At 30.4% G+C, this 18,680-nt stretch overlaps 1 protein-coding gene across 2 annotated transcripts in view; it reads left to right on the top strand.

Moving 5' to 3' along the window:
* LOC121128922 (uncharacterized) overlaps window positions 1-18,680 on the top strand; it is a 98,147-nt gene that overhangs the window by 25,787 nt on the left and 53,680 nt on the right. The window contains exon 2 of one of the 2 annotated variants that reach the window (XM_040724531.2): window positions 6,833-6,961. The exons of the other annotated variant lie outside the window; for it this stretch is intronic. Within the exon in view, the coding sequence (XP_040580465.1) occupies window positions 6,833-6,961 (129 nt within the window). The remainder of the gene's footprint in view (window positions 1-6,832; window positions 6,962-18,680) is intronic. 2 annotated transcript variants of the gene reach the window in all.

Genomic DNA, 18,680 nt, shown 5'->3' with positions numbered 1-18,680 from the left:
AAGTAACTCATTGAATGAAACAAAGGAACTAGATAGTAATTGTAGGCGTTCTCACTCACCTCAACAAAAGATGCACCCTGTCGATCACCATATATGCTGTATCGGGGGAGAGAAGGGCCAAGTGGTCATAAGCCTGGATATTTTGTGTGATTATGTTTTCAATAATAAATGACGTCATATTTAAGTTAGTTCCAGCATTTTATTGTATTTACCTGCTCAAATAAGGAGTTCATCAATTTAATTGATACAAATATTTTCTAGAGGCCAAAGAATGACATCTGTAATGCACTCAATGGGCCATGACCGTTGGTTACTTAACACGTCCTTACCTTTATTGCATCAACCAACCTTTTTTTATAAATAAAAAAAAGGCCTTAAGCAAAATCAATTGGTAGTTAGCCAATTCTTCCCAACTAAATGAATGAAATATATATTGGTGTGTTAGTGGGGTAACAGCGTGCTAAGGGTTTTTGATGTATAGCATAACTTATTTTTTGTCTTTTAGACTTTAGCTAATTAGAGTGGCGCCACCTTGTGGCAAAGTATAACTATTTTTTAGTTTGCTCACATCCAATACATAACTGTTAAGTATTATGTGTCTAGCCTAACGTATGTGCTATCTATTTGTCTTGAAACAAATTATTTCCCTGTCACATTGTCTTGAAAACTTAATTATATTTAAGACTTATTTTGTTAGTGTTTTTTTAAAGAAAAGAAATCTCTCCCTCCCTAAATTAAATAACTCGGCATTAATAGGTTCTATCTATGTATATATAGTAGGTATCTATCCAAAGAGCTAATTAAAATAATTACATAGATTTCCTTGTTTTTCGTTCTGTCTATGAAAAGTACATACATAAAATAGTTATTATTATTATTAATCTTTTAAGTGATTCTTTCTTTTTTTAAATATATATATATATATTGTATTGATAATTAACAAAAAAAATTAAGAATTAAAATCCTGGTGGGAAGAATATTTCCTTCGCTTCTAATTATAGGATTTCCATTAAAATGTAATAAAATTATTATTAAATGTTTGAGTTTCTACCCCCTCACGAATGCATTTTTCAATGTCTAACTATTTACTATGTACCTTTTGACTTGAGAAAAAGTTAAAAGAAAAGAAATATATTTTGATTGACCTTCTTCCTAGAAACTATCAAAATATATTTATAGAAAAAAAAGAGTATTTAATTAACTCAATTACCCATTACAAAATGAAGGTAATGCTCTGAGAAGGAGGAAGGCTTCTATAGGGTGTCCCATTTTTCGGTAAATTGTCATTCAGCAAGATCCCGAGAAATTGTATTGTTGAATGTTAACATGTAGCTACGAGCGTATGATCAATATTTGTACAAAGTTGTGTTCTTAGCAAGCATGTTTTTGTCCATGTTTTGTTAGGGGTTTTAAGAATACTTGAATATTCCCTGTTATATGATTTTGAGATGAGAAAATGAATTACTGTTATTCAGAACAGAACCTTCCACATTTAAAATAGCATCAGTGCAGAGAAAATATTGTAATTATATTCAAGAATATATATATATTTCTTTTATTATGCATTTTTAAAACAATTCATACAAAAGATATGCGAGAATGCATACTTCAGCGGGAGATGTTAACGCCACGACAACCCATTAAATAATGAATAAATAAAAAAAAGAAGCAGACCCACCAACCTTTTTTCATTTTCTAATTACTAAACCGTGTTTTTGTTCTTTACATATATCCCAGACATGTACATAACTAACCACACAGGCTCTATGAATTCACCCTAATAAATTGAATTAATAACAAGGTAAATTCTTCGATGGGAAGAAAATGTTGCATACGTCATGAGGCGAAATGACAAAAAAAATGAAAAAGTTGCTGTATAATAACAAGGGACATCTTGCACGGGAAAAAATAAATCATTAGGACAAATATTCTACTCAAAATAACAGTCTGATTTCACAGCTTTTTTAAAGCATTAATATCCACTAGTTTGTGTTAAAATGCGTAGAAAAAATCTACTAGCATTCAAATCTTAGAAATTGACTGTCGAGTATATTATAATAATAGTATAAACAAATATCCCCTGATGGCTTAATAACGCTGACATATAGCTAGAAAAAGGCTGTACAAACCTAAGTATTTCATATTTACAGAAGAAAACATATATTTTGACCATGTCTTACTCATACATTCGTGAAAGATCCAATTGTGACTTCATGTTAGCAACTACGTTAGAAGGTGAAGTTATAATCAAATATGCATTTGTTAGTTGATTATAAGTGCTTCGATGGGCATCATTCCTTGTCGATGCAAATCATTTGCACTGTAGCATAAATAGTTAGATACTTCCTCTTCAGTGAATCTTCGATAATATGTATCTAACTTTTCATTCGATAAATTACGGCTTATATTATGTAATAAGTAAATTTGAGATTTCTCTGAGAAATGTTATATTACTGGGGGATTTCTCGTAGCCCTAAAACATCGAAAAATCCTGGGAAAATGAGAGCTCGATATTCTGGAACATAAACAAAGGTTGGGAACAAGGATTGACACTTGAAACTAAACTTGATCACACAATCATTCAGGATTTGACTCTGGCTCAAAAGATAAGACTTGCGACTCGACTTGGACGGCAAAGTCATTTGTATTTTCTTAATTTATAATTAGTACTCTTTAGAGTAACTCTTATTTTCTGGAGACTTGAAATGAACAGGATACAAATATTCAAGGACTCAAACTATGCAAATATCAATGACTTGACTTTTTATTGTGAGCAAAGACTCAACTTGGACTTGGATTTAAAGGGTTTTTTTCCCCTCATCCAAACATAAACACTCGAAGACATTTATTATTGGATTGACATCCGTAAACTTGCAAATAAAATTTCAGATTTGTAACTTAATCAAACTCTGAGTTACTACTCCTTTTGTCGACACATTTGATCAAAAATCAATTTGTATGTAAATACGAGATGTATTTATTTTTCTTAGGAATTAATCTCAGGATTTGACACCCCAAGATACCCCACTGAAAAGGTGACCCCATAATAGAAGCCCATTATTTTTCCTTTCAAACTACATATGTAACGGATTCTTAGTTGTATAAATCTTCAAAAAAAAGATACAACTCTTTTTGCTTTGAACTACGTCCTATAATACAAAACAAAACAAAATTGCACTTTCTGTAGATTTTTTTTGAGGATGTAGATTATATGTATGTACTTTTTTAATTACTTTTAATGAAGTATTGAGACTTAATTCACCGTGTTATATTTTCAAGCTTGATCGAAATGAGAATGATTAGCATAATATTTATTATATTATGCACTCAGACAACAAGTGAGTCATATTTATTTACATATTGAAAACAACGCTTAATTTACCAATTTTTGACGCAAAATAGGCAGAACGTACATTGACTTACTTTGCATGATGCTTTAATGATCAAATCGCACATTTATAAAATATTCACATATTTGGATTGAACATAATAAGATATGTATCACATCCAAGCGACCCTCCATGGGAGATTAATTGGGTAATCTTAATGGCTCTGAAAATATCCATTAATTTGTTTGTAGGTACAAGGCTGTGGTATGTTGAGGTGTACGTAGATGGGTAGGTAACAGCTTCATACGTTGAAAAAGAATGTATTATGGCAGAGGTTCTCAAACTTGTGTTTTACATTGTGTAGTAGCATCTGAAAAAATATCAGGATTATATCAAATAATTAGGGCGGTCCAGATAAATTGGGAAAATCTTGAAAAGTCTTATAACGAACAAACTAGATGGTGTAGAACCATAATATGTTTTTTTATTATTTGAAAGCTACATTTAATGAAATTCAATTATTCATAATGTAATCTGCCTTTCTTCATCATTTCGGCCACACTACTCCAGAAGCTTTAGAAGGACCGGACTACTTTGTGCAGATACATTTTTGCCATTATACTGGCTTTATTTTTTTTTTTTTTATTTACATACCCTGGAGGGATGAAGACCCCAAAAAAAATATACCAACTTCAAATTAGATAATGCATCGACCTTCAAGGCCAAAAAAATGCAGGATGTCTTAGCCACAAAATACTTATGAAAATCAGTTAATTGCTTCAATTGATAATATACAAAAAACAATTTTTTTCAATTCATTTTCGTAATTTGAGGTGAGCAAAATTATTTGAATGCAAAAAACTCCACAAGTAATGATGCAGGTTGAGCTAAAGCTGATGTCTTCAATGTCGCCAATTACTAATAAAGTAATCCACTAATTATTTAGCAGCTATTAAATAAATACAAGTACTATTGCTAATAGAGTATGTTGTATATATTTGCATTGAATAAATATCATTCTAAAAGCTCTGAATGGATAGTTATTTAAAGAGATATAAAATAATGAGAGTGTATTAAAATATCGAATTTCGGTTTATTCAGTGTATGGACTGTCTATCAAAATTGTGTAAAAGGAAACTTTAAATGTGTATCATCATTATGAAACAAAATTGTACTTCTCTCAATGATAAAACTTGTTATTCAATGATTTTAAACCTATTTTTCTAAAGATTATTCGCTAATCCTTAATAACTATATTAGATTATTTTCGTTGTAGTCAAAATATAGGAAGTCGATGAAGGGTTTAAAAGGACATAATAGGGTCGATCTAGAAAAAGTTTGGAGATCCATGATCTAAAGGATTTGTTCGCTTATCATAGATGGAGAACGACAGTGTTATAGTGTTGTATATGTTTATATTATGTTATATGGTACTTACATATGCATGATAAGTAACAAACTATGCATAATCCTATCTACATACATAGTTATTGCTTGAGGCCTATCCTCAATACCTAGGTATAATGTGACCAAAATGTTTATTTTCCTGGAGCGATGAATATGGATGTTTGTTGTAGTGTTGGATTCGTGTTATAATTATCGTTTGCATTAATTTGAATATTTAGTCGAATTTGAGTTTTTAAAGATTGTGTCAAGTCACAGTCGAGTAAAGACATCATTGAATGGATCAAATCTAAGTGTTCAACAAGCAAGTCAGTTTGACTACCTCAATAAGACAGTTAATTATAACATATTTAATAATGTGGGACATTTAAGAAAATATTTATTTGCATAATAGAAAATTATTTCAAAAAGTAGTTTCTATATCATCACAACGGAGCAATAACTTATTGAATTTAGGTTGTCGTGTTGTATAGGTGAATATTATTAATCTTAGTTATATCATTGCTACCAGCAAACCATGAGCAAACTAAAATAATATTTTATCTGCAAGATGTTGTCACAGTATCAGATTTATGCTACACTGGGAGGGGTGGGGCTTAGATTTATAACATTTTTTTGGGAAAAATGTTATAAATCCATAGCTATTCATAAAAAATATCAATTTTTTCGAATAAAAATTTCAAAATCTATAACTGTTCACAGAAGATTAAGTGTATATAAAAAAAATGAAAAATTAAATTTTCGGAAAAAAAATTTCAAAAATAAAATTTCTAATATTAAATTTTTTGAAACAAATTTAAAAAATCCATAGCTACTCATAAAAAATTTAATTTGTTGTCAAACAATTTTCAAATCGATAGATATTCATAGAAAATCAAATTTATTGGGAAAAAATTTAAAAAATCCACAGCTATGAACAAAAAATGATATTTTATGGAAAAACAAAAATTATATTATATTTTATGGAAAAAAGGCAACATTCCATAATTTTACAGCCAACCCCCTGCAGACATCTTTGTACAGTCTCTAGATTGTTGTTTAAAATAATACTGTAAGCTGAGAAGATTTTCACAGCTCCCTCAATTTACAAATATTATTATACTTCAAGTTTGAGTTTCTTTCAATTAATTATCAGTAAAAGTATTATATTTCTGTTATTTTTTTCGGAATCCAACACAAGTTCTGTTGAATTTTAAAGAAAGGGAAATGACTTGAAGATGATGAGGAGTGAAATCATCATTTTCATAAAAATACATACATGATCAATATCCGTGGAGAGTTTTTATCTCTTCAGTTAATTATTATTATAATCATTATTTTCATAAATGTAGGTATTGAATAAACTTTACTTTCTTTCATTTTTTGCCGGTTTTATTTTTGAATAATCCATTTATAACTAGGGGGGTTTTATATAATTGTATGAATATACAATGTACATTATGTATTTACAAAGAAAATGAAATATTTTCCATGTCATCATTTTTTATTTTCTTTATACAGATAAGCATTCTCTACTTTTGTTATTGTTCGTATGATTATTCAACCAAGTGTTAGTAGGCATACCTTGACTACGGTGTTTTATAAATACAGACATTACCAAAGTATCATAATTCTTCTAAATCTCCTCTCCTCGAATAAAAATGTAGTGTCCCGAGCAAAGATATCAACACAACTAGCTTTTGTATCGACTCTATTTTCTTGTTGTCAAATATGTATTACTATTTAGAGAATAGTTATTAGTTATTGAATTGTTAATTGAATGAAAATAAGTATTCATTTCAGAATATGAAATATCTATGAGTGAATTATAGCTATAAAGAGAACTAGGACAGTAGGACCAAAGGACTAAGGTATAAGTCATAAGGACCGTTGAACGGTAAAAAAGATAGGACCAATAAAAAAAAGATTGAAGGGGGGAGGGGATATTGATTAGGCAATCAGTCTTAGGACTGATCAAACACTACTAGATAGTAATTATAAATTATTCTTATTCTCAATATGATAGGGTTGACATAATATTATGAACAAGTTCATTATGAATTATTTTGAAAATGTACACATCATAAAACTTTTTCTTTATCTTTCCAAATCCATTATAGATGTATCGTTCTCCCTCCGTTGAGAAGAAACGAAGTTTCATCAAGAGTCGTCACTCTACATCAGAATTAAGTGCAAAGAGTAGACAGTTGACAGAGTCCCTCAAAACACTCAAGTCCTCATATATTCTGGTAAGAAAGACAAAAATATTATATTAAAAAAAAATATGAAAAAACTTGTTTTTTTAATAACCATATACTTGTTACTAACCCGGATTTGGATATCCCATGTCCTCTAAAAAAACCGTAGATCAACTTCAAATAAATACATATCTATGATATATATTTTTATTATACAGGGTGGTTCAGAATTAAAGTCGTCCCATTCACTTTAACGTCACTAAATTAAGAGTAGAGAGAGAGAAATTTCCGAAATATTACGTTTTCTGGAGTCTCCAAGGCTTTCAGGAAGATGGAGTTTAATGCATTTCATAATCTTTGATTAAGTTAGGAACTCTCAATTTTGAACCACTCTGTAGCTATATACATTACCTACAATATTCAATCATAGGTTATCTGTAAAAAGGGATTTTCAATCATCATTTCAGTTTAATCATTCATAAAAGCAAGGTAACAAAGAGATATTATTAATATTAAATCTTATGTTCATGTCATTATTATTCAATGACGTATTGTTTTATCTATTTAATTGTTTTTCAATCATAAGACGTATATTGTGAAGTATGTGCTAAGAAAGAGAGCTGTTCACGAATCATATCTTATGAGTCGTTGTCCAATTATGTGTCTTTATGTTAGAGTCCGAGCTTTTGAGTAAATATTCGAGACAAGTCTAGATACTATAATATACCTAGTCCTTGCCGAGAGTCTTTGCGATATATTTCAAGTAAACCCTCTAGCAACAAGCCAATCTTATAGATGATTTTTTTATATGAGAGACCAAATTCAAATAGTATCAACTCAAATCATAAAATTATTGAGGCTCATCGTTTACTCATGATGCAGGCAACATACAATATCTGATTTGATTTTTTAGATTTAGATAGTCGAATGTATACCTTTACTAGAGCTTTCAAACACTAGTTTATTGATATTTACTTACTGGTTTTAAAACGCTGAGTTAAAAAAGACTAAAATATAGGGCATGATCAAACTGAAAAATATATATTATTTGCAAGGACTTTATGTAGCCTGGGTTAATATAAGTATAAATTGCTTGAGGCCACTGGTGTCTCCTCTATGCGATAACAATAATTAATTAATATCATTCAGGGAGTTGAATTATTTTGTCGCAATACAGTGCAGCTGTCGGTTGCCTTATTCACACACTAAATAAGTAAATACCGCTCATACCGTATTGAATGCAGAATATAAAAAAATAACATTATAAATAAGAATCAATTTAAAGCTAAATAGCGTGAAAACTAGCTATAAAAACCTAGTACAATTATTCTAGCTCACAACTAAAATGATGCTACTATTTTTTTAGATATAGAGCGCTCAATGCAAACCAAAATGTTTGATGAGTTAGTTTATTCCAATGATGGTTTGTCAACTTATTAACTATTGTTTGATAGTTTCTTTTGAGCAAGAGTCTCGGCCGAGTCTAAAGTCCTACGAACCCGAGTCAAGTTGTACGTATGTCTAGTTCGAATTCGAATCCCTTGAAGAACCATTTAAATTATTAAATAGATTGATATGATGTACTTGTATACAGTTTGAATAAAAGCCTTGACTAACCGTGGAAGGAACCATATGTCTAATGGTATAATTATTCATTTATGGCCTTTTTATTATGAATAATGACTGGATACACCTTTCCAGTTCGTAGGGCTATTTACCGTGCAGTCATTCTATCTCCTGCTACCACTACTGAATATTAAATATTGTGAAAACATAATAACCAAGGATACTCGTGTCTTTGTTTCACTCCCGTGTTTCGTTTCGCTCTATAAATAGGGTACAAATGATTTAAACATGAGAAAATCCATCATAACCTACACCAAAAATAAATGGAGCTCGTTTATTAACACACAACAGATAGCAAATACACATACAGAGAGAGAGAGAGTGTGTGTTTATGATCTAGTTCGTTTTATCTATTCATCTCAAGGTTCTTTTTCTTCACAACCATACCTAACTCACTACTTTATCTATATCAAAGTTGGTTGAACTTCCGGAAGAATTACTTTTCCCTCACACATCTCCTCCCCTCCAATCATCAATTTAAATTTCTAATCAATTCTAACATACCTAGCTGTTCCGGTCATTATATTTATAGTATGACTATATAGGTAGTCTCTGAGCGAAAAAATATACAAGCCATGCGTGACAAAGAACCATATCATGGGCGTAGGGGGGACTTCCTATTATTATTTTATTTTTGATATAAATGATTTTAAAATAATACTAATAATATATGTGTGGCCGTCAACACAAAAATAAGGAAGCAGAATATTTGAAAAATGGACACATCCATAATTTATTGTCAATTTCTATGTACAAACTATCCTTTGGGGACGCCGCTAATTGCATTTAAGGTATAGTAAAAATTCATCGTCATGATAAAACAGTTAGAAATTGATGAATTTTATGTATTTTAATGGGGCTTTAACAAAACTATATTCTGTACCATTAGTCAAATGAAGGTTTTACACAATGGGTAACATTATTACGTATCTTAGGTCGCCCTAGAAATTCGAGGGTTGTCTGACCAGTTTGCAACTTAACAAAGATACAATAAATTTTTCTGATTTCTTTTATTTTTCAAGATAGTCTCCTTGTAAATCTACACACTTTTCCCAGCGATGCTCCCATCTCTATAACCCGTCCAAATAATAGTCGGAGTTTTTCCATGGCAAATAATTCATTACAAGACACTTTTTGTTTTTGCCTCAATTACTCAGAGTTGGATTGACTTGGACACGTCAAATTTCAACACAACAAGCCTTTATATGTCTGCTATTATTTGAATATATTAGAAGGTTACACTTCAAAAACAAATATTTAATGACAGCTAAATACTTTATTTTTTGTCATTTTTCGCAAAAACACTCACATCAACTCAGTCAAATAACTGCGGGTTCAAAATGTCCGACACTTTGGTGTGTAACTGTCCACATATGCTAGATAGGTGCGACTAGCTTTTGTTGAAGAGTGATGCTCTCTTCACGTTAAGGTCAGAAACTATTCTGACCGCCCTGGTATGCATAGGTATATGATATTATTATCTTTGTTACTCTTCAAGATTGTTTTTGTGTTAAATTACCACATATCATCATCCTAAGTTTCTATACTCAGAGCGCCATTCATGAAAATAGAGAAAATAATGAGCTGATTTTTGAAGTTCTCCCATCCCTTTTTTTACTTCCTTGATCTTATCAAAAGAGACTGGGAATAAATGCTTAAATGGACCCTTGTTTTGTCTACATACACTCATATTTTAAGTAATGCTTAGTTATTTTAATTAAACTGCAAACGTTCCGATTATAATCCTAAATAATATGTACCTTTATATCCATAGATATAAATGTATGTAATTAAAATCTCTTTTATCAAAGGTGTATGTTTTTCAAACACATGATCATGATACAATCATAAATACCCACTAATTGAGGGCTTTGCTTGTATACCAAAATATACTAACTCCAGTGTAAATCAAGTCATTTTTTTGCTTTATTCGGCGGTTATATCAAATATATTATAAAATATACACACATACACTAATTAATGAATTGGTCGCGCGAAGCTATGATAAAAAAAAGAAGAAGATATTATCTATGTAATTATGAATTTTATAACATAATACCCAGCCATCCCAAGCTGAATTATCTTCCTTTAAGTCCTAAGTATCGAACAAGGAATTCGGGCACTTAGTTTTAACGTCAACCTAGCATCAGGTCCAGTATGGGTTTTTACCGGCTAGTTATGTCCTGGAAATCGGCATGACATCATGTGGTAATTTGCTCCATCGCACTGCTTTAATCCGCCGTAATGCTAACTTTTTATTTTAAATGCTTGCAAACAAAACGATGGAATGGTTCAAAAATATGAGTTTGGAACAAAATTATTTGCAAAATTTTATTAAACCAGTCAAAACTATCACCATCATCATCACTACTACATAGATCACCATATTGGAAGTGAAAAAGAAAGCCATTTCTTTTCATGGCACTTTCGACAACTCTAGTTTTTTTTTTTAAAGTTCTGACTAATGGGTCCTGTAGACCGTGCAATCATTCTGAATAAGCCTTTATCTTTGCACTGAATGGAAGGAAATACGTAGAATTTCCGAAAAGTGAGTAAATTTGTGGGAAATCCCGTTTCATGCCTATATCTCTCTCTGATCTCTGTCAATATTTTTCAGAAATAAAATTCGATTGGGATCAGTTATGAGACCGAATTAATCATTCCAAGGAGTGAGACTGATATAATCGGCCCATGATTTTAAATACATCACCTATATTGTATTTTGTAGCATTTCCTCCAGAATGAAAAAGAAAAATGTCCGGAAATCAGTTGGAGGTTAGCCAATTCTTCCCAACTATGGAACTATAGGGACTGTTTGATGTACAGGAATACCCACTAGAACACCCTCTATCCAATCAAAATAGGACAAGATCTCAATTTTTTAAACATTAAGAGAAAGTCGGATTTTAGTCAAAAAATCAAACTACTTTGTGTCATCATTGCCTTGTGATGTAAAACTTTGTATTCAGCTTGGTTTTTTCACATTTCATAACAGCGTCGTGGACGTTGAACAGTTCCTAAATTGTTTAATAATAATTTTTGTTTCTCAGCTTAGCAAGAGTTATTTAGATACCAACCAATCAACAACGTTTAGAAAACTGATAAGGTTCAAAGAAGAATAAAAATCGACAGTTGACAATCAAATGCTACGTAAATTTATATGTAAGTGAGCTTACGCCGTGGAAAACGATTAAATTTTGGTGACCTCGCCTAAATTGGCGATCTTGACCGAAATATATGTCCAAATTGGTTTATAGAAAGACCTTAAATGCTGAACCCGTAGAAAAAAAATCGGTTATCTACCGAGTCTCAACACTACTAAGTATATATAATTCGTGATAGTTATTTGCTCAAAACACATTTCCGAATAATAACCACGTTCAAGGATCTCTTCTTGCTATAGCTTGACTTTTATGAGGAAGTTCTTTCAAGGAGTGATGATGAACAAAATCTCCTAGAAAGTGAATGAGCTCTCATTATTGAACCATGGATTATGATTATCCTTGTCACATCTTCTTTTTTTTTTTTTTTTTTTTGTTAATTCCCTCATAACAAGAGCAATCAAGAGCTTTTGTCGTGGGATTTTTTCACATAGCCTCAACACACATTAATTAAGTCTTTATTAGTCTTCACCTCTCATGATGTACCAGACATAATAGCAACACGTTACCTTGACGTGAACAGTATTAATAAGCAGGGGTGTGAAAAAGCCCGTATACCTACTAAAAGTCCAACTCAAGTCTAAAATCCGTGCTCACTACTTCAAGTCAACTGAAAGTCCTTGAATATTTGCATCGAGTCGTCGTTTGAAGTAACTAAAAGTCCGATAACGTGAACAGTCTTAAGTTTTGCGTCAAAATCAAGCCTTAGCTCGCAAGCCCAAGTCCAGTTAGGAGTCTTAGCTTTCGGGTCCAAGTTGAATCGCTAGTCTTCGATATCAATACAATTTTTTTTTAAATAACTTCTCAAGAAATTCTTATTGTTACTCTCCGTTATTCATGGGTACACTCACGGAACACAGCTCAATATACATAGATCAATGCATATGCAATGATAAAAAACCAGTGTAGAATGGTCATTTAAAAAAAAGAAACTGATAATCAACATGATAACTCTGACAATTTCTAGAATGTTTTGGATGTGAAAACAAAAATGATCATGGTGTTTCATTAGATCAGCTACAATCAGCTGTGACAAGAGAGGAAGGAGACAAGGATATAAACAAGGCCATTTGCTAAATAAATCCAATGTCGTTTCCCGTTTCTACTTTGAGTCCAAAAATGACTTATAATTATAACTCCGTTTTTTATGAGCACACATGAATGTTCAATCAGGTTTTGAATATAATTGAGTCTATTTAGGAAAGGATGATCAATCATCCTCAGGAATTAAATAACAATGACAACAGCTTAGGAAAAGAAAATCCCCTCTTCAGACTACCAATTCCAAAAAAACGGACCAACTAAAAATTACACCAGATTTTCATCACTTTTCATTTGTATTCTTGGATGAAGGAGGAAAGAATAATATTTAGAGTTTGACACTTTTCAAATGCATAAAATGAATCAATTGTGACGATCCATTTTGTCTCGTATAAGTGCATTTTGCATTGCACTCAAAGAGATTATAAGGTTTTAATAATTTCTTGAAAGAAATGGACGATTATTCGTTTAAGAATACAAATACAATCCTTCTAGCTTGCGTTTGTGTTGAGGTGTGTGTCTTCTCCATGTAACAATGATCCTAACTAATATTGTATAATAGGAAAACACACTGGGTGTGGACTGGAGAAGAACTCCATATTTGAGCACCTATCTATCTATTAAGTAGCATACATGTGCATACATTCCTTTGTTGATTACATTTTTACAATACACACGGCCCATCAAACGAAAATCCACCCTCAATTACATACATACTAAATTATATGCGTAAATACGTGGGGGTATCATCACCTCACTAATTTGATTGCATTTACAGATGTAAATTGTTTACTAAAAAATCCATTGTTGGAATAGTTTGGAGACTCAAACTTGAATATTAGGGATCTAACAGTAAGGACTTTAATTTTATATGATCCCTCTTCTAGGATAAGTGAGTCATCAGGGGCATCCGCAGGATTGTATATTGTTTTTTGGATTTTTTTGAAAAAAAATCCAAAAATTTAAAACATTTTGAAAAAAAATTCGAAAAAGCATAATTATTCCCAAAAAATTCAAAAATCCATAGTAATTGACAAAAAATAAAGTTAATACAGATACAAATATAAAAATTATCATTCTTAATAAAATTGAATCATTTTAATTTTTTTTTTTTAAATAACGTGACAGTGACAGGAAAAAAAAAGAATTTTTTTATAAACAAATTTGAAAAATTAAATTTTAAATATTTAATTTTTTGAACAAAGAATTCAAATATTACATTTTCAGGAAAAAAATGTCAAAAATCCATAGCTATTTATAGAAAGGTAATTTTTTGGGTAATTTTTTTTTTTTTTTTTTTTTAATTTAAAAAAATCCATAGCTATTTACAAAAAAAAATAACTAAAAAAAAGAAAAATTCAAATATTAATTTTTTTGCTCTTTTTCCATAATTTGCCCGAATGTCCATTTTTTTAAAGTAAAAAGCCCAAATTATTTATTTTTGGGTAGAAGCTACAGCCTCTCCATCTCAGCCGTGGACACCCCTGATAATGACAATAGTAGAAAATAAAAAAAACTCTTGATATCCAACTATAAAAAAAATATTGTAAGTGTTCAGGTCATGCATGCACTGTACAACTCCATTTTTAATACAACTTCATTAAAATAACTAAATATTTAACTATTGGACAAAGCCGAGAAAAATTGGGGAAAAATAACGAAAACTTATCAAACTAACATTTTTGTTTTTTGGATATGTCTAATAATTTTTTTACTAGGTATCTATTTAAGCCGACCATTTGATAACTGCCCTTAAAATAGTGAATCTATTAAGTAAAAAAGAAAACATAAGTATTATTCTGCAGAGCTAAGGAAGTAAGATTTATTAATGAATAGTATTTTTTTGCGAAAAAAATAAAGATTTTCGAGTTATTGTATCTTAATCTTTAATATACATTTTGCAAAAAAAATAAAAATACATATATATGGTTTCCTTAAAAACACGTAATGTGATTTTTACAGTTATTTGCATTTTCTCCAAAAACTTCATCGGCTCAGTGTAAATATTATTATATTTCAATAAAATTGCACAGATATGTGTACTAAGTCGACACACAGTATCAAAAAAGTTTATATTTAATCACTTTGTTGAAGAGACAATACGTTTCCTGCAGCAATAGAAGATTATTAGTAAGAAATTCTTAGTTTTTTTCTGTTTAACGACCCATTAATTAATATATTTTGCAATTACCTACATCCATGAAGTTTTGCAGCCCAAAATTGTCAAACTGTTCTAATTGACTTGGGTATCACAATTAAGTGTCTTCTCTAGGAAATTATTGGATGAGAGTGAGGAATTTTTGCTTGAGCTTCTTCATGAAGGTATTTTCCCTCTTGCGCTTCCTGTCACCTCCTGGAGCTCTGGAGAAGGAAGGGTTAACCTTCATCCTCTTTTTTACAGCAGTTACCATAGACACTTCAACAATGGCTGCAATCTCCTTATGGACCTTTGGAGGTTGAAGGAGAGTGCCAAGATTTTGTTTTTGTCAACTTGTTTTTGGAGCTATATGAACTACACCTGGCGAGAAGAAAGATAAATAACAGTACTCTATATGTTTACTTTAGTAAAACTGAAAAAAAGTGTTACCAGTTGTCGTAAATTAGACCCAGTAATTTAAGTATATTAAGCGACCACAAAAACTGTCAAGAAGCAGTACCAAAAACGTCATTGTGATATCTGTTATAATATAAGAATTTTTGGCTCTCCAAATAATTGAAATTTTATAAATGTATACATTTACCCGCCTTTTTCTTTTGTTTTGTCCCCTCCAAGTTCCAGAGCTTCTAGTAGGTAAAACATCAAGATTACATAATAATATATAATGATGGACATGTCACATCTACTTATCCATATAATCTTACAGCAAAAATAATTATAATTATTAGCAATCAATTTCAAATACCTACATCAAACCCGCCAAGAAAATTTCTCATTCATTAATGAAATGATAGTTGGATATTATTTATATTGTATAATATTTAATATATGTATATGTATTATTTGGAACCTTCTACTGCAAAAAAAAAAAAAAACTTTCACAATTTAATTATAGTTATTAGAGAGACGATGAGGACTCTAAGCATATATATATACATATGTATAAATTCAAAAGGGACATTCATTCCCCCATAATTAAGACATTTATAATGTACATTGAGATAATTTTGGAATAGGAATTTCTACAAAGATATGTGGTCTGCTTCTTTGAGGACTACGTACACATTGCCGGGTGGGTACAAGTTGCAACATAAAAATGGAATAAAGCATTTTAAATGAAGAATTTAGAGTTGGACTTGTGATCAAAGGATAATGCAATAATTGAATATTATGGGGATGGTCGATTGATTAATGAGGATATATATGACATTTGAAATGAAAAGTATTCAGCCTGTGGCACATTATAAAGTTCAAAGTCCCATATTTATACATACAACTTGTTGGTACATATTTATATATCCATCAGGTATATATTCAAATAGAAACCCATGCATTGTCAGCTATAGTTAGACTGTTTAAAGTTATATACCAGCGTTATTTAGTAATAACCTGTAAAGAAGGGATTTGTCTTAGAAAAAACTAAGTTTAGTAATTAGAAAAGGAAAAATGGTTGTTGAGTGTATCTTTTTTCTATTTCTTGGATTCATTATTTAATAGTTTGTCGTGGTGTTATCTTTTTCCTCTGAAGTAAGCATTATTGTCCATCTTGGGTTGGTAGTTGTTTGAACAATGCATAATATAGTATACATATATGAATTGAAACATAATTACAAGAAGGTATTTTTGTAGAAGGTTCTCTTCATTATAGCAATATACTATATGTCACGTTCCCACCTTCTCCTCCTGCTCTGTTTTCCTTACAAAAATGTCAGCTCGATTTATAGGTAGCCATTTTTGTTCAGAATATTAGTACTGGTAAGTCAACCTACATAAACTATCTTTTAAATGCTTGGCAACCTCTAGTTAAACTTTTTATGTACCATTGAAATGTTTGAAGGGAAGCAATTATTAATTTTGACTGTCTAAAATTACACCTTTAATATTGCAAATATCCAATATATTATTCAATAATTGCATTGTTCTGATTACATACAATATATATCTATATTTTGTGTACAGGTGTTGCAAATTGGATATGCAGATTGCACATATTCAATTTTTACGCTTCATAACATCTTATTTTTGTCACTCTATAATAAGGAATTAATTACCAACTATACCTACATTAATGCTGCTATCATTACATTTTGATACTTAAAAACCTTAGGATCGACCAGTTCCGTCTAGGAACGAGTTAAACTCATATGTTAAGATATTACTGTATATATATAACTCTAGGTATTTGTACTTTATCATGTACCACAGACTATTTGTAATTTCCATTGAATTAACCAATAATTAAACCATTACACAATATCTTGAACATCTTATAGAATATTCAATGATTGCCTAATCTTCATCATAAGTACTATGAAACTGTAGATTCTTTATCTCACTCTATGTATGCAATTTGTGTTACTCAACATTTGCATCATCAAATAAGTACAATCCTAGTTAATAAGACATTATTAAAATGAAATGTTCCCCTGTTAGTTAAATGATGAATATAATAAAATTTTATCAACGAGAAAGGAATGTGTTGGCATTTATGAATCACTCACCTTCTGAACTGCACGTTTTATTAGTCGTAAGAAAAGGTCAAATAATTGAATTACCTCTACCCCCCCCCCTCTCCATAACAACAACAACTCATTATTATCTCTCTTCAGTTACATTTCTTGGAAAAGGAATTTATTTGAGTGTATCTTTCTAATTTAATGGAATTCATTTTTTTGTTATAACTTTTTTTAATATATAATAGACTTATATTTTCGAGTTCATTGTTTTTTCCGTGCACAAAGACACTTTCTGCTTGGAACAATCAACAAACTGATTTTGGCAAAGTTTTGAGGCCTCTAATACCATTTTTGGTGTTGTACAGGTAATTTTAACATTGAGAAAATAGGCCTTTGAGTCCAAATTGAGGATGTTTAAGTCTCTTAAAATTGTGGACTATATTTTTATTAGTAATTGTGTTATCATAAATTTAAAATATTGTGCATCTTGCTTATAATAATAAGGAGTCTCAGGGGCATCCACATATATATATTTTTTTGTTTTTTTGTTTTTACGGGAAAAAATTTGAAACAAAAATTAATGTTTTTGGAAAAAAATATCAAAAATCCAAAAAAAATTCTAAAATTAAATTTCAAATATTACATTTTTTGGAGAACAATTTTAAAATCCATAGCTATTCCAAGAAAATTTAAAAAATTCAGAGCTGCTCAGAAAAAACTGAATTTTTTTGGAAAAAAGTTTCTAAAATTAAATCTAAAAGATTAAATTTTTGGGAGAAAAATTTCAAAAATCTATAGCTTATCTAACAATCTTAAACAAAAATCAAGAAATCGAAAAATGTCCAATAATTTTTGTTACCTTTTATATGATACAGTTTAATATATCATCTACCCATCTTAGTTAATTATTCTAATTTATGTAGAGTTAACCAAAAACCCAAATGTTATTATAATAATTAAGAGCATTCATTTAATTAATGAGTCTGTATTTGAGCCCACTATTATGGCCCTTTTCAAATAGAAAATAGTGTCAATTTCCTCGTTTTTCATTCTAACAATGCATTTTTGCTACTTGAAGTGCATTTGACGGCGTCTCTAAAGGGCGAATTATTTGTTGATAGAAATGGATGATAATTCATCGTCAATCTATACAATCAGACTCAAATTTGAGAAAACTCATTCAATCTTTTTTCTTTGTGTTTTTTGTTTTTGTTTTTTTACAATACGCTGGACACGCTCTACCTGCATTTTTAGAGCGTGTGTTTGCAATTTCAAAAAACCTCTACTCTCCCTCCTATCGGCCAACGTACTTTGTACATAACCCTTAA

This window comes from Lepeophtheirus salmonis, chromosome 14 (assembly GCF_016086655.4).
Source record: "Lepeophtheirus salmonis chromosome 14, UVic_Lsal_1.4, whole genome shotgun sequence".
In the NCBI taxonomy this organism is placed as follows: Eukaryota; Metazoa; Arthropoda; class Copepoda; order Siphonostomatoida; family Caligidae; genus Lepeophtheirus; species Lepeophtheirus salmonis.
Note: the sequence above shows the minus strand (reverse complement) of the source record. Positions and strands in the feature narration are given on the sequence as shown.